Source organism: Alligator mississippiensis, chromosome 10 (assembly GCF_030867095.1).
Source record: "Alligator mississippiensis isolate rAllMis1 chromosome 10, rAllMis1, whole genome shotgun sequence".
Classification (NCBI taxonomy): domain Eukaryota; kingdom Metazoa; phylum Chordata; order Crocodylia; family Alligatoridae; genus Alligator; species Alligator mississippiensis.
Window position 1 is genome coordinate 9,261,732 of NC_081833.1, and position 22,414 is coordinate 9,284,145.

The 22,414-nt window shown below is 41.7% G+C and overlaps 1 protein-coding gene across 7 annotated transcripts in view; it reads right to left on the bottom strand.

The window, feature by feature from the left end:
- RIMBP2 (RIMS binding protein 2) overlaps positions 1–22,414 on the bottom strand; it is a 294,528-nt gene that overhangs the window by 63,941 nt on the left and 208,173 nt on the right. For 6 of the 7 annotated variants that reach the window (XM_059713432.1, XM_059713434.1, XM_019486666.2 and 3 more), the window contains 4 exons: positions 22,250–22,354; positions 16,817–16,867; positions 13,418–13,438; positions 2,574–2,778 (listed from right to left, as the gene is read on the bottom strand). In XM_059713432.1, the coding sequence (XP_059569415.1) occupies positions 2,574–2,778; positions 13,418–13,438; positions 16,817–16,867; positions 22,250–22,354 (382 nt within the window). The remainder of the gene's footprint in view (positions 1–2,573; positions 2,779–13,417; positions 13,439–16,816; positions 16,868–22,249; positions 22,355–22,414) is intronic. The other variant, XM_059713433.1, reaches the window with a different exon arrangement.

Below are 22,414 nucleotides of genomic sequence, written 5' to 3' on the forward strand. Positions count from 1 at the left end.
TGGGCCACATTTTGCCCACCCCTGCTATCTTGACTATATAGGGTTCTTTGGATGGGCCCTATACACCCAGATAATTACTTTTTAAATTAAAAGTATTGCCCCAAATTTAACATTTGAAGTTTTGTCAAAACAAACGTGAAATATTTCAACCTTTTCTCCTGGTAATTAATTAGATCTACAATTCACACGGGGGAAATATTATCCAGTCACAAAGCAGTGTCCGTATACCAACGGAAGTTTAATTTAACTTAACTAACCCATAATTTACAAACATCACAATATTACAATATAACATCAAACCCCTAACAATAGGTGGCCTTGGCAGCATGCTTCAAAGGTCCAGGGATTCAAACAATTCCAAACCCCGGGGAGGAAGCAGACAGGCTAGAGACAGAACAAATGCTGCAGATTGTGTTTAATGTTTAATTATCCTATGTCCTACCATACCACCTACAGGCCCTTTTGATGCGAAGAGATGTACTGTACTAGACGCTATACACACATCACCACTCTCATCACTGCTGACACTCAGACTTCTACAAGACATCAAAAGTGTGATTTACATTCTGGATTCCTTCCACACATCCCCAAGTAACCTCCTGACCACTGATACTGCCTTGACCTTTTCAAATTACTTGGGCATAAGAAGCAGTGAACAACCTCAGCTAGCTGGAAGGAGCAGTTGCCTTTGGCAAAGGAGAAGACCTGGCAAAAGTTCAATGCAATTCCATCGGAAACACAGTCAGAAGAGAAAACAAGGTGGGCAGAGAGGATATTAAAACGTAGATTCAATATATTTTGAAATTCAATTATTTTTATACCTCATTTTTTACACTCTTAAAACTGAAATAAAACTTGTTTCCACTCACAGTCCCCTGTAGCTTAGATGCACTACTCTACTGGTTAGTATAGTGAGGTATACTGGTCACCAGACACTATACTGACTATATTCTGTCAGGTTATCATCAATATTTCAAGGAAAAAAATTAAAGCCATTGGAAGTGTCCTGCATAGAAGGCTACTCAAAAATGTTCCATTAAAACTTCTTTTCTAATGAAAAAATCAAGTTTGACTAAATAAGCATCTATGTGTAAAGCGCCTGCTTTTGTCCAAAATTTGTGTTTCCATGGGCAAATAAAGACCTCAAATCCCCAAAGTTCTCAGGTTTGCAGATTTTCTGATGGAAAGTCTAAATTTTCCCCTGAAAGTTTGACTACGACAAAAAATATTTTAATTTTTCACAATATTTTCCATGGAGCTTTTCCCACATAAATATCTCTAAAAGTAGATTTTAGAGCAAAAAAAGAAGGAGGAAGCAGATGTAACTGAAGCCAATTCATTATAAAAGTCTTAATATAGGCAGATCTAGGATTTTGTAAAGGTGGGTGAGGGAGCAAAGACCGGCGCTGCGGGGCTGGCAGACCGTGCTGTGGGAACAGCAATCGCAGACTTTTTTTATGTCCCTGAAGCAGGTAAGAACCCACTCCCCCCATTTCCTCCTACTCTTGCCACCCCCTCCCTAGCCCTCCAGGCTCAGCAGCACTTCTCTCCCCTTCCCCGATCACCACTGCTGCTGTCCCTGGCTAACCCAAGGACAAGGGGAGCTCCAGGGCTGCACAGTCACTTTAGCTTAGCTGGGGACAGTGGTAGGGGCAAGAGACCTCCCTCAGCCTGCTGCCAGGCTGGCCACAAACACCCAGGAGAACTGAGCAAGGAGGAGGAACCCACCTGCCACTGCTACTGTCCCCAGCAGAGCCAAACTCCCCATGCAACCTGCCTGTAGTGGGACAGGAGTGCCTTTGGAGCTCCCCCTGGCCCAGGGACAGCAGCAGCAATGGGCAGGGGAGGGAGGAATGGGAGGGGACATGCAGCTGAGCATGGAAAGGGAAGGGGGAAAACTCTTACCCATGGCCAGATGAACCCTTTAGTGAGCCCTAGACAAAAACTCGTGCGCCCTTATTTTCTTCACTCAATAATTAGAATATGTAAAATAAGCACAACTGGGCTCCTTCTTCACGTAGAGCCCCAGGCATGTGCCTAGCTTGCCTATGCATTAATCTGGCCCTGCACTTACCTGCTTCAGGGACGTAAAAAAAAAAATCCCTGACTGCTCCTGTGACATGATCCAAAACTGGATCTGCCCCTGGGTCTTAGGTCTCTCGTAATCTCTTGCTACCTCCAAGATAACAAGCCCATTCCTTTAGCTCAAGTAGAGGATCTTTTGTATCCAGAGAACATTTATTTGCTCCCCCACGTGACTCCTCAGGCACTCATTATACAAAGGGGGATCCATATTAGGATCTCAACCACTTTGAATGTCTGATGTTCAGGACAGGCTCTCATGGCACAAACAACAAAGGACAATCATTAGAGCAAAGCCTGCTCTCAGCTGTCTCCAGAGCTCCAGTGAAGTCAGATCAACTCTACTGAGGTAGGCATCAGGTAACAGAGCAGAGTCAAGGCCAAACTCTGTCCTCACAATTACACAAGGAAACCAGAGTCTTCAGTGTGTTGTGTTCATGAGAGGGTTAATTCTAACTCCGAATTCACTAAATAAAAGTGCCTGTTCTTACCTTTGCCTATGGAGTTGGCTATTCCATTCATTAACTGGGACAGAGATTTACTAGGGGAGCCAGGGAGGTCTGAGGATGCCACCGAGTTACTGCTCAGGAGATCGATCTTCCCAGCTTGCTGCCGAAATTTCTCCAGTTCCTTGGAAAGGAGGTTAAATTGCTCGCTCTGTGTCCGGCATTTCTCCTCTAGCTCTCGAACTTTGGCCTGCACAACCAAAACACAGGAGATGCATCTCAGTAGGGTAACAGAGAGCTATGGTCAAGTCAGTGCCTCAAAATAACCAAGAAGAAGGGATGGGCAAACTGACTTGAATTAATAAGAAAGTCCCCTGTTCTGCCCTTCACTCCTGAATGCTCTCAGATATTTACAGCCAAATCTTTTGGGGGTTCATTAATATCCAATTAAGCTTTTTTTTCATTCTGAATTTCCAACTAAGATAAAGCTTGCTCTCGCAGTATCTCCAGGGGGGAGGCAGAAGAGGCGCTGCTAGAAAACTAGCAAGGGAAATCCTGTTCCTAGGAAAATTTTCAGTCAAGCATTGCTGATTTGGAAAAGCAGCCAAGCTCCTGGCTACTTCTCCAAACCAAACCCAACCCAACCCTGCATCCCATTCTGAGTTTGCCCATCCCTAGCTGTTAAGTCACAGTTTACTTAACTACAAGACTAAAGTTTATAAAGGAAAAAGCCATGGTTCATGCAGAATGTGGGCCTCGCTGTTGGCTGGATTCTGTTTCAGAATTAACATACACCACTGGATATGCCAAACTGCCCAGAAGTAATCTGGATAACAGCCAACAGAGGACTGCTCACAAGCGTGAGCGACACAAACAGTTTGTTGTTGTCAGACTGTTCCCAACTGTTTTAATTTCGAGGCCCTGAGCTGTGACATAGCAGAAATTACATGGTATGACTCCATGACAATTTGGGGACTCTGCTGATGGACAAACTTATGAATGCTGGTCGAGATGATGCAACTGCTGCATCACCAAACCTCTCCGTGCATGTGCAGTAAGACCTGTGTTGCCAGCCCAGTGCCAGGTCTCTTTGAAACCAAGTACAGTGGAGGGTCACTGTACCTGGATGGCTCTCCATTCAAGTGAAGCCAGTTATCTCCAATTGTGCTGTAGGAGGTAGGGGCTTGGGGAGTAGAAATTTCTCACATACTAGGTGTGTCTACATGAGCTGTTTACTGCGGAGTAGCCTAATGAGCCCCTCAGTAAAACATCACTGTCTTCATGTGCGGTGCCATTAGGCTGGAGTAAATGAATTAACTCCAATGTAGGATAGTACTGCCAAGCACAAGTACTATCCTATGGCAGAGTTATTTAGTCTACCGCAATGCATGTGTAGAAGCTGATGGGGCTGGCTGGGACATGAGGGTGCTTCAGTGCAGGGGCTGCTTGCTGGCTACCCCCTTACTGAAGCACTCTAGCGCCCCAGCAAGCCCCTCCACAGCACATCGAACTAGGGCAGAGCAGTCCTGGGCTGGCAGGCAGACCCCCAGGGCCCCCTGCCAGCCGCTCTACCCGAGCTTAACATGCTATGGTCCAGAGTGCACGTGCAAATGGTGCACCTGGGAGCAATGAACTCCAGTGTGAACTGCACCAGAGTTTATTCAATCACCTGAATAGCACGTGTAAATGTGCCCACTGGGTCTAAAAGTTGGAACCGGTTTTCACTGCACATTTAACTTGGGTGACTGGCATCTAAGTTAGCCTACCCAGAGTACAGGTATAGGTATTCCCACAGCAAAGCTACGCCAGCATTAATGTACCCATTCATCCTGCCCTTGGTCACGTGTGTCGAGAGGCACATTTTTGTGCTGAGATGCTCTGGGCTTCTTCTCCAGTCAAGTCAATAGCAAATGACTGCCCGTCTTTTGGGTGGACCGGTGAGAGGAGCACCGGAGGATTATCAGCACTTGCCTGATTTTGCTGGTATCCTCACTTTAAATTAGTTCATTCTAGTCCAAATGAAAGCAGCATCTAGCTTCTAATCTTCAACCTCCGATAGGCAGGCCCGTGAGGCTCGGCTTAAAATACCTCCAAACCTGGGCCAGAAGTTGTTTTGTATGCAACACAGGGTGGTTTGAGCTAAAACCCAGGGAAGAGTCTGAATTAACTGTGCAGAGAAAACACGCTCTGAAAAACTCTGGCATATTATACCAGGAGCGACTCACAGAAGCACGGGGAATTTGGATAAGGAAAAGAAATAGGAAAGCACTTTTATAACCCAGGGCACCAATAGAGAAAAATGGAAACTACTTGTAATGGAGACAGGCAAATTCTCTCCAATTCAGAGGAGAAAGCACATCTATCAGAGAGATCTTGGACTCTTCAGAGGGCTCTGACCTAAACACAAAGATTGCTCAGAAAGATGGGGAAAATGCACGTGGTTTCCTGATTGCTAAATTCATTGCGATAGCAAAATCAACAGTGCGTATGCTTAAAACTTCGTCCATCCCTGAAGAAGTGAATGTAAATCCAGAATATCCATGGGGCTGGAGCTCAGGCAAAGGATGCGCTTGCACTAAATGCAAAGTGCAGAGGGTCAGCACAGGCCCAGGGATCCCAGCATTCACCTGGGGCAGCTCTACCAGGCTCTGATACATTTCCTAATCTCCTATTTTATCCTGAAACCATTCTTTTCCCACATTTAACCCCTCTGCCCTCTACACTACTAGTAAAACAGTTGTATTAATAAGAGGAGCTAGATAGGAATTAGACTTATTTTATTTCCCCATTCAACTATACTGGATTTTTTTTTTTTTTTTTGGAAAAGTAGAATTTTCCACATATTGCACAAAGAATACTGCAAATCTCTGCATGAAACCATAGCTGTATGACATCCATATGCCTCACTGTGACAAAAACAACCATATGGCTTATGGAAAAGTGATGCAATGCATTCCAGCACCCCAATCACTGTAAACCCAAGTCATTTAAAACGATCTCTTGTCTTTTCCACATGCACCCCAGAAGAAGGCATGCATATACATATCCTAACTTCCCGGTATTGAATGGAATACTCAGTTGTTTTGTAATAAAATATTTTGAAAGAATGCAATACATTTGCAAAGTTTAGTCAATCTCTTCAAATTCATAATATGCAAATCAAATTCAATTTGTTATAGAGACCTGAACATGTTTGCCTGACGTTCGTACCCGAAACCGAGTAGGAGAGAACAATTTGACAGAACAGAGATGGTGTGAGTTTTATACTAAGTGACTGCTTTTTGTTCTTTATTCTCCCACTGTTGGCTCCCCACATAAGCCTTTTTGTTGTGTTACTTTGCTGCTCATTAGCAACTAGTTGATAACTGGCAACAAGGCTCTTACGTACAATTTAAACAGAAAGCATATGGACCACAGCAGTAAAATGATTTAGATCGTTAGAAACCCAGTCCTTCCAGGGAAGAGTTTTGCAAATCAGCTAACCCAATATGACGTGAGAAAGATTCTGAGCTTCTCAGCTTGCATGAGCTAGTCCCCAAAAATCATGAGACTGACACAAAAGAGGCAAGGTTTGGGTTTTTTTAAACAAATAATGACTATGGGGAGATTCTTATTTGCACGTTGGGGTTAGAGCCATTATGAGTCTCCTCTCTACAACCAGGAGAACTAGAAGTGCGTGTGGTTCAAAATTCTGATATTTATACAAAGCTGGAGGTTTCAAGGCAAAAAACAGAGAGACCTACAACAAAACCAAGAACTGACAACTCTGCATGCTTGCAAAGCTCCTAACTTTAAGCAACTGCTCTTTTGACTATTAAATGTTAAAAGTCACGCTCATTCCAGCCCAGAAAGCCAGGAGCTCTTTGCAGCAGCCAAATCCTATTTAAAAGGACTGTCATGTTGCAAAGAATGTTTCCTGGCTTTCTATACCAGGAGGAATTTCATCCCAATTACAAAAGATTTGTAGGAATTAAAGGAGACCTTTAGAAAATGATAGATCTGATTGACCACTGGGAAACTGAGACTCAAAACTGAAACATTGCTAAAAAGCAGAAACACTGTTTTCTTGTCACTGCCTTTAAAGTGTATTCATATTTTTAAATATGCCTTGATTTAGGAGAAAAATTATGGAAAAAAAATGACTGTTCATAGCACATGCAAAGATGGTTTTAAACCAGTGCTGCTCACAGGTTTGGCCCCACAAGACAGATAAATGATGTGGAGCTGGTCCATGGGCTGGAACGGGCCCCAGGACCCTGCACCACCTCTTCCTGGCAAGGATCAGGCTCCAGGAGCCCTTAATTGCCCCTGCCTGGCATCCATGCACCAAAATTGGAGCCCGTACCGGATCTAGCACATGGGGCTATGGCCTATGGGGCTGCCCTGCAAATCGGTGGGGAGCCCCACAGGCCAGATGACAAGACGCTGGGGTCAGACCTGCTTTAAACAGCACTGTGGCTATTCTGATTGCAAAACGTATACAAATACAGATTGAGATAACAGTCTCATGAACAAAAAGTGCTTTTGTTGCCTTGATGGTTTCTACTGTATGCTGAAAAGCTGTGCAGATAAAATTTACAATGATCTGATTTTAATCTAATTCTTTTGCTCTTCCAAAGCTAAATAAAATGTCTAAGTAAAGGCTGCTAAATGTCAAAGCTCACTGCAGCGCTCACTGAAACGAAGGGCTCAGCTGTGGCATTCTCAAGACAGGAACGTGTCCTGTGGTTCTCTACAAACCCGTTGATGTATTTCAAATAATATCGTAGAGCTACACAGGAATAATTACATTTTTAGAACCGTGTCCAGTGCCATAAGAAACCACCTACACTTTTTTTTAGAGAAGCACACCTGCCAGCAATAGACCAATTAACATATTTAGCCGCTCTCTGGTTACCACAATACCCTCCCATTTCCTAGATAAAATCATTGAGAGTAGTGGCCACTGGCCACCAAGCTCCAACAACAAGTGGCTTTTGCCAGCGGCCTGGATAGCGGATACTTCCCACTTACGCTTCATGTGGCTACACAGCCCGGGGGCAGCCCTAGTGGCGCTAAAAGACAAACTTGTTACGGCCAAGGGGGGAAGCCACATCTAGCAACTTGTATTACTTGGCCCCTATGCACACACAATGCAGCAAGGCACGTGCTACTGCTGGCCTGTGGGTAGACAACGTCCATCACGGAAGGTGCAGCACCGTCAGGCATTTTTCTCCAACAGGACCGAAGACGGTGGTATCTGGCAACTTTGCCTCTACCTCAAGAACCGTCTCTTGCAGAGATCCCCTGGGAACAACCCTGTCCTTTGAGCTCTTCAATGTCAAAAAGAGCCCTCTCAAAGTATTGTGGTGCCACAAATACTGCTTCCAACAATACACAGAAGACGCCCAGTTGCTTATCCAATGTCCCCCAGATATAACCAACACTGTTACTAGAATGTCACCCAGCCTAGAAGAAACCTGAATTAAGAGAAGCTGGCTCAAGCCCCATCCAGGTAAGGCTGAAGGAGAGAATTAGCCCTCGGTGCCCTTTTCCAATTTCTTCCTGTGCTATAAAACACTTGGCTTAGAAGAACAGCGGTGATGAAAAATGTCTTACTAGGAAACTTTACATCTCCTGCTTGCATGTGTCATTGTGAAATTCCTTGTGTCCGAATCCGAAGAGGGCAACGAGGTTGAGGCTGCAACCCATGTAAAATGTGATGCCCAGCTCAGCTCTGCAAACTGCTCCTTCCACTTGCTCCCGGCGCTATTCGTTGCTCTTTCTAAGCTTTGGCTCTGATCCTCGGTGCCAGCAGCAGGTCAGGACCCAGATGCATCAGTAACATCTGAACATGCAGCTCTCGAAGAACTGTGCTCCTTTTGGAGCGTACAGCTCGCAGGATTGTGAGAAAACTGGAGACAAATTGTTTTGGGTTGAGGAGGGCTGAACTGTAGAAATCATTTCCATATCTCAGAGTCTTATCAACTTCAGACGTATTGCAGAATATACTTTTTGGTTTTTTGTAGAACTCTCCCTAGCCCACAAAATTCATAGATGAGGGAAAGAAAAAAACATAAAAGCATATCTGAAAGAAAGCCCTCCCTACCAGGGAAAGAGAAGCTGTCGAAGGAAATGACCCCAAAATTCTCTTGGCAGAAAGATCTGTTTTACCTAAGAAAGGATAGGAGCTATAGAAAACTCCAATACAGGTATGACTAAACTGGACATATTCCCTATTGATAAATCAGTTTTTACATAACCTGCCGAATAGAAAAGGCACCTACAGCATAGCAAACATTTGGCTGGAATCCTAAAGTGCGCGGTGATAAGAAAAGGATATTTAGTGCCTCATACAGCACTTTTCATCTTCAAAGGATTTTTCATTTGACAATGTGGCCAGGGACAGAGACAGTGGCAAGGAAAACTTCCACTAAGGATGTAGGGATTAATAATACAAAAAAATAAAGACCCAGTGATATGATTTCCATGAGTTCTTTCAACCTTTCCTTTGCTGTTTAGAGTGTAGTCACCATTTGTACCCAGAGCTTGGAAGATTTCTCATACACACTAGGTGTATCTACATGTGCTATTAAGGCAATGGAATAAACTCCGGAAAAGTTCAAGCCGGAGTTAACTGCTCCCAGGCATAGCATCTGCAAGCGTGTCTGGGACAGCAGCACTGAGCCACAGCGGAGCAGCCCCAGGCTGGCAGCAGGCTCAGGGGGTCAGTCCTGGGCTCCAGGTCACAGTGTCGGGTGGTGGAAGGTCTGGCTGGGGCACAAGAGTGCCCAAAGTGCAGAGCCATGTGGCTAGGCAGCAGGCAGGACATTGGCCCCGTGCTGCCTCTGCTGACAGGGAGCAATTTATGCCTGGGTCAGCATTTACACACATGTTTCACCACAGTTAATAACTCCAGTATAAAATAGTACCATCTCTGACAGTACTATCTTCCAGTGGGGTTAATTAATTAACTGTCCCCTAATATTGGTGTTTGTGTAGACACTGACGCTTTACTGCAGAGCTAATTAGTCCACCACACATGTAGATGCACCCATTGTTTCTTATCAAATTCTGTCTTCAGATTACTGCATCTCACTGGGTGCGTCTACATAAGATGCTACTGCACAGTAGCTCATCACTAGTGAGTAGTAGCACTGGCAGGCACTAACCGTGATGTACCTCTACTGTGCAGTAGCTCATTGCCACTGTGCAATAACGTCTGAAAAAAACCCATGCGGCGACAGCACCGCACAGTAACACCGGTGGTTACAGTGCAGTCCGCCTCGCATGTAGACGCAGCCACTGAGTAACTGCAGGAACTGAGACCACCTTCCAAGATGTGATGTGTTGCAACTGCCTCCACTATCTGCATCCACTGCACAGGGGCCACCTTTTCAAAACAGTTTGATATGCTTTCACTTAAGCACTTCAATGAAATGACCAGATTTGAAAAAGTGAAAATAACACAGCCAGCTAAACGCTCAGCACTTTTAAAAAAATTGGCTGCTTCATTTAGGTGTCTAGTTCTTAAAAACAGGGTAGGCTTTGGTCAAGAGTAGGAAGACATGAGGCTCTTTGTAAGCTACCCTCCAAGACAGGTTGCTTTCTAATTTGTTTCATAAGTGTAAGTACAGATGCCCTTAACCCTGAGAGAACAGGGAAGGTGTACAAGCCAGCAGCTAACAGACTCTATTTTTAGCTGATTCATATGTCAAGAAGTAAAGCATATATATATATATATCTATATATGTATATATAAAAATATTGTTTTTATATTTTCAACAATAACAGTAGTTTTATAAATAATCCTCCTACAGTATAATTACTGATTAGCAAGTCATAAAGATGTTGAGGTATGGGTAAGCCTCAGAAGGCATGGATGTTCAGTAAAGAGAAAGAAAGGATTTTCTGATCTCCTTCAGAGGATAAAACTGAAATTGGAGTATGATGGAGAAACTCATTGCAAATATGGTGAATTAACAACAAAAATAAATATACGGAGTCCCCAGCAGCCTAATCCATTTTTATATAAATGAAAAATGCATTCTTATTTCCAGCTTGCTCCAATTAGAAAATCTGTTTAAAGGTTTTTTTGTAGTATAAAGCAACACGTATCTTCCATCCGCTTCAATGTTAGTTTTTTGCATTCTACTATGCTAGCTCGAAGGGCAAAAATTGGTTAGACATAAGCCATTACAAGCTATTGCACTGTTCATAGTTTGTGGAAACACAGACTATGTGTTTTATATAGGAAGTACCATCTTATTTTACTGCAAAAGGATTTAAGCTCATAGGATAAAAATCAATCCCATCCAGAGTACCTACCTAAGGACTAATAGCTATTTAAGTGTGAGCCCTCAGCACAGAGGGTTGGTCCACCTCCCATTGAAGTCAATGAGAATCTTTCCATCGACGTCAATGGGACTTGAATCAGACCACCACCTTCTAGAGCACCAAGGTAAGAAGCTACTTACCTTGAAGAACTGAAGAAGGTCAGTTCACATGTCTAAGTTACAAGAACACTCCAGACATTTTGTTCAGCCCAGCAAATGTGAAAGAACAAAAGGGAAGGACATCTTTCACCAGAAAAACGTTGCTGAAAAAGGTCATCGCTTGAGACAGGAGCCCAAATGTGAAACCAGTTTCCACTCAAGTTCGATGAAAGTTTAACAAACAGAAAACCTCTGATTAAAACAAAAGTTAAAAATTTCAATAACAAAGTCCCACCTGTGCTTGTTAAATTGTGCAAGGAAGACAGAATCTCGCAACCCCTGGGGGTAGAAGGAGAGCTTCCCACGCACTGCTGGATTGCAGTCATTTGGGTTTTATTCCACCTCCATCCTTCCCAGCCCTCCTCTAGGACCCATGCTGCCTGCTATATTTTATTTGACATCTGGATAGATTTCTTTCCCAATAAGCCAAAACTGACAAAAGGTGGGAAAGGGAATTTTTCACCGCTCAGGTCCAGTTTAGGGTTTTATGTTCTACTGGCCTCCGATTTGAGAGCTTCAGCTGAAGCTGGGGAATTAAAATAGGATCCAATGTGAGATGCTTGTAAGCCAAGAGGCTGCTTGCCCATACACCTTGAGCATTATGTTGCATGGTAAGGGCAGGGTAGAGCTCCCCCTCAGCTCCCTTCTCCTACCTCTGGCAATGATGAGCAGAATGAGCTTGGATTCTCACTTTTTATTCACATGCCATGTCAGGCCTAAAGGTTTGCAGAACTAGAGGCCCTGGGAGCCCAGTTCAGTTCTGCAGGGAAAGAGTCATGCTGGGCAGTTCCAAGAGTAGCTACTTGTTAAAGTCCCCCATGGCTAAGTACAGACATTCGAGGGCATTAAGGGTTGGTTAAATAGATTCAAAATGACTGACTGATATCACATAAGTCAAGATGGGGGGAGGGTAGTGGGGGGGCTAGGGGTCCTCCAGGGGATGGGGGACAGGCACAACCTGTGGGTGGGGTGAGGGGGCAGGCACAACCCATGGGTGGTGTGGGGTCCCACCCAGTGACCCTACACCCTGACCCCTCTCGCCCCTCTCCCCACCAAGACTTACTTGCTTGGCTCTGGTGAAAGCCGATAAAAGCAGCTTGTGGGATGGGGATTCAGACTGGCTGGTTGTGGGGGCAAAAAATAGCCTGGTGGGGAGGGGGTGAAAAGAGCAACCCTGGGGCTGGGGCCAGTGGCTGGTTTTTCCCAGCCCTAAGGCTGCACAGGAAAAATGTACAAAAGTTTCATGCACCAGTTTGATCTACATCAAATGAGTTTGATACTACATAGATCCAGGTTTATCTTAAACCAGATTCTGCAATTTTTAGACCAGTTTGTGCACGTGGAACTTCTGTACAGTTACAGGTTTGGCCTGATTGCCAATCACTGAGACCAGATCTGTAAGTGTAAGGTCAGCACTGGGATGAGCTGAATTTAAATTGGGAGGCCATTCTGAAACAAATTTTACCTCCCCAAATGTCTGTACTTAGCCCTGCCCCTGCGAATGTGTCTCCTTGTTCCTTACCAACAATAACGTGTGGCTGTGCAGCAGGTCAATACAAAATGTAACCATCCCTTTACATGTTGTGCTTGCCCTCTGCATAGGAGTGATTTCTGATCCAATGCTATAACTCTTTCAATCCACCTCAGCCCTAAAATGCTAGTTCCAATTCTCCCTAAATCAGAGACTGCTTATTGTGCCAGGCTGCATGGCAGTATGGTAAATGGTGACCTGCAGGCTGGATAAAAACTATTTCTCTTGTTATTTACCAAGCTTCTTGTGCAAGTGCACAGTGGTTTTTTCTAAAATCTAAAGCATCTTCTAAAATCTAGAACGAAGCAGACTTCATCTACGTCATCAAGGCATCTATTGTATGCAACAGGTGGAGGTAAGAAGAGATGAGCGACCAGCTAAGGTGGACAGTATGAATTCAGACTTATCACAAAAGTCATGTTCTCTGCTTCCAGGATTTTAATCTGCAGTTTAACTTTACCAGTGGCAGGAGTTGCTTTAGGGTGCAGGGTTCAATAATTCCACCTCAGGAGAACACATATTCAAGAAACTGCATTGTAAAACAATTCCTTTTGGGTTAACAAAAAAAGGCAATCTGAATTTAGACAAACTCCACACAATCTGAAAGGTGCAACTGCGCATAAAATCTCGAACCATTCTTACTGGGCATGCTCGTAAAGAACGTCACTTCAGGTTTGCTAGCTGAGCTGCCATCATGCCCCGTTCAAAGAATAACCTGTTGCAGAAAGTACTGCTGGCTTGAGTGATTTGACTTGCCTTCTTCCCTGGTTTTAAAAAGATCAATGCCAAGCATGCTTGCATAACAATGGTTCTAGCATGTATTCCATGCAACGGTGGGGAGGACTGTCACGTACAGGGAAGGGAGAATTTATGCCCTAAAATACCTGCATGCTGTCCAAGGTGTTCTGGGTGAAGTGCAAAACAATAGATTCCAAACAAGACACAGTAAACAAAGAAATGTGAAATAAAGAAAGAAATAAAAAACAGGTTTGAGCACTTTTTTTTTTAAACATTTCAAAACAAAATACATTGAAACAATTACTACGTGTGAAAACATGCGTTAAAAAGCAAACCGCACAACAGTATACTTCAGAAATCAATATTGCTGCAGGTCTCGAATCTTAAGGGTTAAATAAAAACAATGGTAAAATTAATAGGCCATAGAAAGCAAAAGCTTAAGAAACTTGGTTTAATGGGGTTTACGCAAAACGGAGATAGCAGACAAATTAGATAAACAGAAACTTCGATTAGGTTTCAAAAGGTATAAATGATCACTTGTCTGCTTTGCTTCTACTTATTTCCTCTTGCATCATATACTTTCCACCAAATATTAAATTATTATCTTATATTTGTTAAAATCAATTTTAATATATATGATAATAATGAAAGCATATGAGTAAAGCATTTCCTGGGGAAGAAGGAGCTTTTAGAGGAAACAATATATAAAAGAAACAACGTTTTTCTACAGGTGATTCCTGTACTAAGAAGGTTCTTCTTCCATCAGTGCTTGAGGAGGCAAGTACATGAATGGAAGAACAGGTTATGGCAAAAAGAAAAGAAAAGAAAAGAGAAAAGAAAAGAGAAAAGAGAAGAAAAGAACTAAAGATGATTTTTTTTTCCAGAACTTAGTGTTAAGACATTCTTAAGATATTCTTTACCAAATGGAGCTCTGACAAGTTGCTAGGTAGCTGCAGCCAATCTATTTATATGGGCACTGTATGTTCCTGATGAACTTATGTATTATTAAATGGTTATTACTTCATAACATCCTTGTGTCATGTTGGTCTAAGGCAGAAAAGAACAGTTTGCTACTCATCATTGACAATCCATTATGTATGAAACAAAATAGAACAACAAGAGAAAGAAATCTGGCTGCATTAGTGCGTCATTTTGCTATTTTGGTCAACAATCTTGTAGCATTTGATGTACTTGGAGGGACAGTATGTACAATGGAAAGTTAGGACCAGAATTGCACTGTTCCCTTAGAGGTATTGTTAATGCCTGCCACAGGGACTTCCTCGCAGCACCCCAAGTGTTTTAACAGTACAGAACCAATAAATGTCTTGGCTGCCACAGGATCATGCAGCAGATCTCATTAGGGTGCCGATCACCTTCAGCTTCTAGCGAAATAGGAGCTGAGGGATGCTCAGGAGCTTGAAGTAACCTCAAGCAGGCTTTTGCTGGAGCTGGGCTGAAAACATTTTTTCCCATCCCAGGAAAATTCTGAAAAGTGTCCCAATCCCAAATCAAGAAGCATTTGAAATTGTAAAATTGCAAACCTACAATCTTAAAAAAAAGAAAAGAAAAGAAAGAAAGTCAGGTTTGATCAAACAAAATATCTTGATCATTGTAAGGAATTTCACTTAGATTTGGAGAATGCGTTTGTCTTGTCTACAGGTAGTTTACATTTTGAAATAAAAGGTAAATCAAACCAAAAAAAAGAAAGCGACTGATTTTGAATCAGTAATAGCAGACAGTGACTCTGCAACTATATTGACATTTTTTTCCCAAATGAAATTGAAACAAGAGGTTCATTGAAATGGACACTTTCCAGCAAAAAAAGTTTTGGCTTCAGCATTTCAGCATTTTCAAACCCAATACAAAAAATAATTCATCCAAAAAGTCCTGATCAGTTCTAATTGCCTGCTGCCTTTCCTTGCCACTTATCCTGGCCTCTTTGCATGCCGGAGCATCTAGCCTGGGGCGACAAAAAGGCCCTTACAACAGGAGGATAAAACAACCTTCAAATCTGGCATCATAACTTGGTGCACATTTAATTTGGTTGCACGCACAAAATAATGACATCTATATTTAATCTGAAACTTTATATGTAAGTGGCCCCAGAGTGATGACAAGTTTTAATCCCCTCAGATCCAGCTCTGCTCCAGCTGAAGTGAACAGCTAAATCTGCAGTGATCGGGCTCTTATTCTGTATGTTTTACACAAGAAAAAAGTCACTATATTTTCTGAACCCGTAAGTGACTGCATCACTAAGGCCTTTCTTGTGGATTAATGACCAGCTTGAATAGACAGAAGGCTGGAAGTGCAACCGAGGGTCGATAAACACAGCTACTCATTAATCCCCAGAAAATGCCCTGTGCCAAGGTCATCATTGCTATGAGGAGCTGCTAATTAAACTAATATCGATTTTCAGTTTTTATGGATTGATGTTGTCTTAGTCTGTATAGGGCAATTAGCACACTGTAAATTAGCCAGCCAGACTACCTGAATTATCTCTCAATATTCAAGGCATTTACATTTTTCAATGTAAAATCTTTCCAGTATGCTCTGAGAGCAGAGGGTGAGAGCTCAGCACTTGTTGATAATCAGGGTCTTTTATGATATCTCTAGTGGGTCACCCAAAATCGCTAGTCCATTTGGAAAGTCTTGGCTTATAATTTTACATGCCATTATCTGTTTACAGAGGTGGCAGTTAAAATTTGCCAAGTACTATAGGTAATTAAATAATATGTGCAGTTAACTAGCTTGAGCATTTACAGTATGGAAAACATTTCCTATTGGAAACATATGGATTACTGAAAACACTGAGCCAACCATATCTATATCTTAGTTGTGAGTAGGGTTTTTAAACAATGCTACTGTTAGCCTATATGGGCTCTCACTGAAGTCAGGAGAAGTTTTACCATTGATTTCAGTGGGAGAAGAGTTAGGATGATGCTGAATGCCTTTGAAAATCCCATATAAAAATGGTAAGTCTTTCAGTTCTGTGATTATACTCATCTTTAAAGAAGGGAAGAATGGAGGAAAACATGGCAACATGAAGGGATTTATGGTTAAGAAGCCTGATTTATAATAAAAATTAAGGGGATTTTGTAGGTCCTTTTTTGTTTTTCTTCTCTCGATGTGTAAATAAGCAGATGGACACATGTTGCCAGGGCAGTCCTTCCTTTACCATTACTGGCCACTATCTGTAAATGAAACTTTGATTCTGTTGCAATGGAAAAAAGTATATAAGCAGTACTAATGCAAATACAATGGTCCTCATCTTCAATAGATCTCAAAGCAGAATATAAAGAAAGGTATCACAATCTCTGTCTTATAGACACAGAGGCACAGAGAGAGTAAGGGAACACAGGATTTCTGCTTTCCAGTTCAGTGCTCTAGCCACTGAGCTGTAACTGCATCCTCTATCACATAGGTAAGTTAAAAATGAAGAGGAGTATTTCCCCACCGATTCTACAGTCTATCAGAGACCACTATATATATACTGGAGGGGTTGGAATAGAGCTGATATAACAACAAGCAAAGGATGGCTTTCTTACCTCTAGCAGCTGAACTGCGCCTTCATGTTCTTTCTTGGCCTCAACCTGAGCCTTTTTTACAATAACAGAAAAAGGAAGAAAGCAGGTTACTCTCATGCCACATTAAGTTTGCTCTAATTTAAGCACAGTCGTGTTTGCATGAAAAGGATGCTTTGAAATGACAGTTTTATGTGCTTCTATTCAGAAAAAAATCAAGTGCAACCAAGTTTAAAACAAATATAAACAGAGAATCCTGTGGGCTGTACAGGGAGCTGAGGAACAGAAGGAAGCACTGTACAAATACATAAATTACCGATATTTTATAAAAGGCCACTAAATGGTATACTTTATAGTGGTCTGATCCCAAATTCGTCACAGTCCAGGAGGACGGGATCTAGCAAAAGAACAAACACAAGAGGTCCCAATGCACTAAAGTGTGTAGTTTACTTTTGGCATCAGTAAGCCCGAGTCCCACTGAAATGGACTTAAGTGCTTTCTGGGACTGGGGCCAATATGTTCAGCCCATCACAGAATCAAGCTATGAGTTACTGTTAGTTTCTCCCCAAGAAAATTTAGCACCCATTTATTTCTGTTGTACCTACTGTCAGACCAGTTTAACAGCTAACAGGATGCAGTTTAACGCAGACAAGTGTAAAGTGCTACCCTTTGGGAGGAATAATCAAAAGCACAAATAAAAAATGGGGGCTACCTGGCCAGAGGGCAGCCTGTGGAAAAGGACTTGGGCATGTTGGTAGACCACAGACTCAGTAAGAGTTTGCAGTGTGATGCAGCTGCAGAAAAAGCCAATGCAGTTTTTGGCTGTATCAAAAGAAGCATTAGGTGCAAGACACAGGAATGGAGGGGCACAGGATAGTGCCTCTCTACTTGGCACTGCTGAGACCTCATCTGGAGTACTGCGTGCAGTTCTGGTGTCCAAATTTTAAAAAGGATGTGGAGAAGTTAGAGAGGGTTCAGAGGCAACAAATATGATGAAAAACTTGGAAGGCAAATCATATGAGGAGAGACTGAAGGATCTAGGCATGCATGTTCAGCTTGCGGAAAAGGCGCTGAAGACGGAATATGATAGCAGTCTTCACGTGCTTGAAGGGCCGCCATAAAGAAGAGGCAATGCACATTTTCACTCTTGCTTCAGAGAGGAGGATGTGGACCAATGGCTTGAAGTTGCAGCAAAGTCAATTTGGATTGTTACACACTTTCCAGCTCTAACTTCATAGCTGACTGGACCTTTTTAAAGGTATGATGGTTAATTTGCATGTGTAGTGGTCTAAATTAATTGTGCAGTTAACCAGGTAATTGCGTAATACACGTCATGTGTAGAAGGGGCCTTAAGTGACACCTGCCCTGCCTTCTGCCGGACTTCAGATTGACTGCCTCTCCTAAAAATTAGGTTCAAAATGTCTTAGGGGGGGCCCCAAGATTGTATGTGACTGCCTACTTTGCCAGGCACTATGAATGGACTCTGACTAATTCTTTACTATTTAGTTTTGAGAGAGAAATTCTACTGGACATTTTGAACCTGATTTTTAAGGTCCTATGACATAAAGCTCATATTCATTTCCACAATTTATAGTGGTGTGATTGGCAGCTGGAATACGTACGGAAATGCAATAAATTAATGGGCTCTTTCTAAATCAATGTCATGGAATCGCTATGCTGACAGCATCACTTAAAATGTAACAAATCAACAGCCTATTTGTCTGGCTACCTCTTACTCCACTTCTGTACAGAGCCTTCTTGAATAAAATAACAGCTAAGAACAGAACTGCTGAAGCACTGAAAAATATGCTGGTCACTCAAATTAGGATGAGGACACCCAGATGTTACAAGACTAAAACTTTGAGTAACAACCACAGCAGTTCATGATAATCTCTGTATCTGCATATGATGTAGAAGAGCATTAAACAGCATTAATAAAATGTTAATGTTTCAAAATACTGTATGGACCTTAACTTTAAGTAATGGTTCTGAGTTTTTAAATATTTAATTTTAATGAAAGGATCTTAGTAATAAAATGATATATTTGGAATAAGCTAATTAAGCAAAGAGTGGCATTCAGCTGGCAGTGTATATCGCAGAGCCTTTTAAGAAGCAGCTGAAGTCAACTGAAAATTTGTTTTCAACAATAAATTTAGTGCTAGAAAAGTTATTTGGAGCATAATTTTGCTATAGTGAGGATGGGGACAACATATAACAATAACAACAAACATATAACACATACATTTTAAATCAATGTAATGTTTAGCAGTAGTTCATATTGAGCTAAATAAGGGTGATTTCTAATAAAAAAAAATAGCACTGAGCTGCTGATAAAAATGCTGCAGTTCACTGTAATAATATATGGTTATTTAACTAATACCACAGACTGGAAGCAATATTTAAGATAAATGCCTGAAGGACATAAGGGTTATGAAGTGGAGGAAGTTTTCTGCCACTAGCAAGTCAAAGACAAAATGAACATATTTATGTTCACATCACTCATTTAGTCCTGAAGCTTAAATTTAATAACATCAACAATTAGGCTCTGATTCAACAAAGCATTTATGTATGATGGGACCTCAGCCCATGTATGATGCATTACATCTGTAAAACTCTTTAAAGCTATTAACGAATTAATCCTTCCCCAAACAAGCAGCTGTTTGCAAGCCACTGGGAAGTGCTTTGTAAACCATGGGCAGTCCCTGGGTCAGACAGGGAACTACTGTTGTAAGTTATAGTATAATGAAATGTAAAAGGGTAAATTAAACATTATTTTTTAATGAATGCTGCATGTTTTTTCACAACTGGACAACAGAGAAGACTACATTAAAGTAATTAAAATCTCAATGCCCATGAAATTTGGTTAAGGCATTACATTAGTCTTAGTATTTCATGATTAATGTCCTAGTTTATATTAAATTACTATCTGAATTTTATGTAGTTAAGTCAACAGGTATAAAAACTATATACACTGGACAGGTCTGTATGTTGGAAAAGGTATTTGCAGAGTAAGTTAAGCTTGCCCAAGCTGAGTTTCTGGGGATATAATGTGGATCACTACAGCTGTGGTTTACAATGAAATTGTATCAATTTAGGAGATATATAGTGAAAAGTCTACCTTTGGTTTCAAGCAATGTAAAAGGGACCATCCAGAATTAATGTTTTTTTTATTGTTTCAGTTATATAACCTCTTTGTTCATATATTTGGAAAGATTATACAGTATTAAGCTTTTAATAAACAGGTAAAATTAATATTGGTGAATATCAACGTGATTGTAAGAATACAGTAATAACCACTGGGCCAAATGCAGCAGTGCACTACATCACAATGGCCAAATCACAATTGCAGTTGGTCTCTTTGCATTTTTGTTTGTACTTCTTGCCCTCAGTTATTGATTAGTGTAAAAAAAAATGCTGTATTGCATTTCAGTGGGCTTGTCTACACGTGCCCTTTTAAAGCAGGATTAGCCTAAAATCTCCATTTTTAAGGAGCATTAAGGGTGTGTGTACACACATGCATGCCCTTAATGCACCTTAAAAATGGTGATTTTAGGTTAATCCTGCCTAAATTTGATACCTGCTTAAACAAATACCATATTTAACCTGGCAAATCTAAGTTGCATTAGCCCAGGTGTAGACACTTAATGCTCATTAGCGCGGCTCCACATGCGCTAATGTGACTTAGTTATGCCGGCCTAAATTTGATGCGCCTTAACGCACATTAGCATGTCTATGTGTAGACACGTGCTTAAATCACCTTAATGCACCTTAAATAAAGAATTTTACCCATGAAGTTGTTTCCTGGATGCCATGGCACGTTGGAGATAAACTAACAGTTGTAAAGTTCTTGGTGTTCCTCAGCAGAAAGAAGGTGGACTGTGACCATGTGTGTGTGTGTGTGTGTGTGTGTGTGTGCGCGCACATGCATATGCGTGTGCATTTCAGCTTCTTCCTATGGTACTATCTTCAGAGAGAAAGAGGGAGTGTCAGAAAAAGACAATGTGAAATGTGGATTCATTTGCACAGCAGGGAGGTGATTTTTACTGTTCAGAAGTTCTCCAAAGTGAAGGAGAAGGGGCTGGGGAGTGAGATAATGGCTTGTTCTGCTCCTGGAGACCTTTGTCGGAGTCTGGTCAGGAAGAGCCTTTTAAGAAATCTCAAATTTTTGTAGCTGTCAGTAATTTCTTGCTAAACTTCTTTTACTTGCCTTTCTGTTTCCATTGCGGATGTTAATGAAGTTTGTTCAGATTAGTGAAATGTAATAATCTTTACGTCAAGGCTAGCAAAATGTACTAGTCTGGCCCACCAGTTACATGGCAGGGTGCTCAACCTCAGTCCTATGCTCCTTCCTTCCTTGAGCACCATTTATTCATACACCGCATCAGGTCCTAAAGTAAACATTGCTCAGAACAGGAGTTGGATCAGATCCTGAAGGCACAGGCGGTGTCTACTCAAATTGTGAATTAATCTGCTGCAAAATAATAAAGCTTCCCTTGGCACCAAGAAGTACAGTTATATTTCTTCTTGTCCCATAGTAATAAGTCTTCTTGGTATCATCTGATAACATATTGGTTCCTGGAGTGCTAGCAAACATATTATTACAGGTAATAGAAACCCTTGCATTATCTATCATTACAAGTTTAATAAAATCTATCCAGAATAGGAGCTTTTGATAAATGACTGGGAAACCTGAATCAATAGTTCTCTATCCTGCTTTGCACAGGTTCATAATAAACTGTGTTGGTGAGGAACTATCCTATCTGGTTTCCTATCAACACGAATTCTGGATGAATGATATTACGTTCTTCAACGGAAGATTGAAGGGCTGGATAAACGCAGGTTGATAGGAAGAGAAGTGTGCACACACCTGCACACACACGCATACAACACATAAATAACCGCTTATTATTCTACCACAATGGGACAGCAAATGCACCAGCAAGCAGCAGTTATTGGCTTTGTTTATGGGCATATTACCTTGGCATCTTATCAAGCGTAGAGTAGTACTAGGTCTAAATTCCAAATCTATTAAAGGGTTCCCACCACATTAATGCCCAGATATGATAGTATTTTATGGGGAGCGGTCTCAAGCAATTAGATATATTCAACAAAAAGGTAGGAAAGGCAAATCCAATGCAAATCTATTGACAAAGAGAGGGGTTAGCCACCCTAGGCTTTAAATGTGAAATGTAATGGCCTGTGTATACAGGTCAAAGTACAGGATTGAATGGTCCCTTCTGGTTTTAAGTGCTATGCCCACAGCTACCCAAGACAAAAACACACATAGACTACTACTAAATGAGCAATCAGGCTGAATATCTCTGGACAACAGGAAGCTGGCTTTTGGAGTTTGTGATGAACTCGGATGAAGTTCAGTTTGATTACAAATCCATTTCCTTACCTGTGCCCTATTACTGCAATCTGCCATTTTGCTTCCTTTTCATTTTCTCTACCTACCTTCTGCAGGAGTTCAATTTCCTGCTGTTTTGCATTGAGAACAGCCAAGGCTTGCTCATGCTCCAACTCCAGCTGTTGCCGCCGTTCAGCAGCCTCTCGCATATGCTATTTCAGAGAAAAAGAAACATATACATTAGGAGAAACAGCTCTGTCTGAAATCAAATG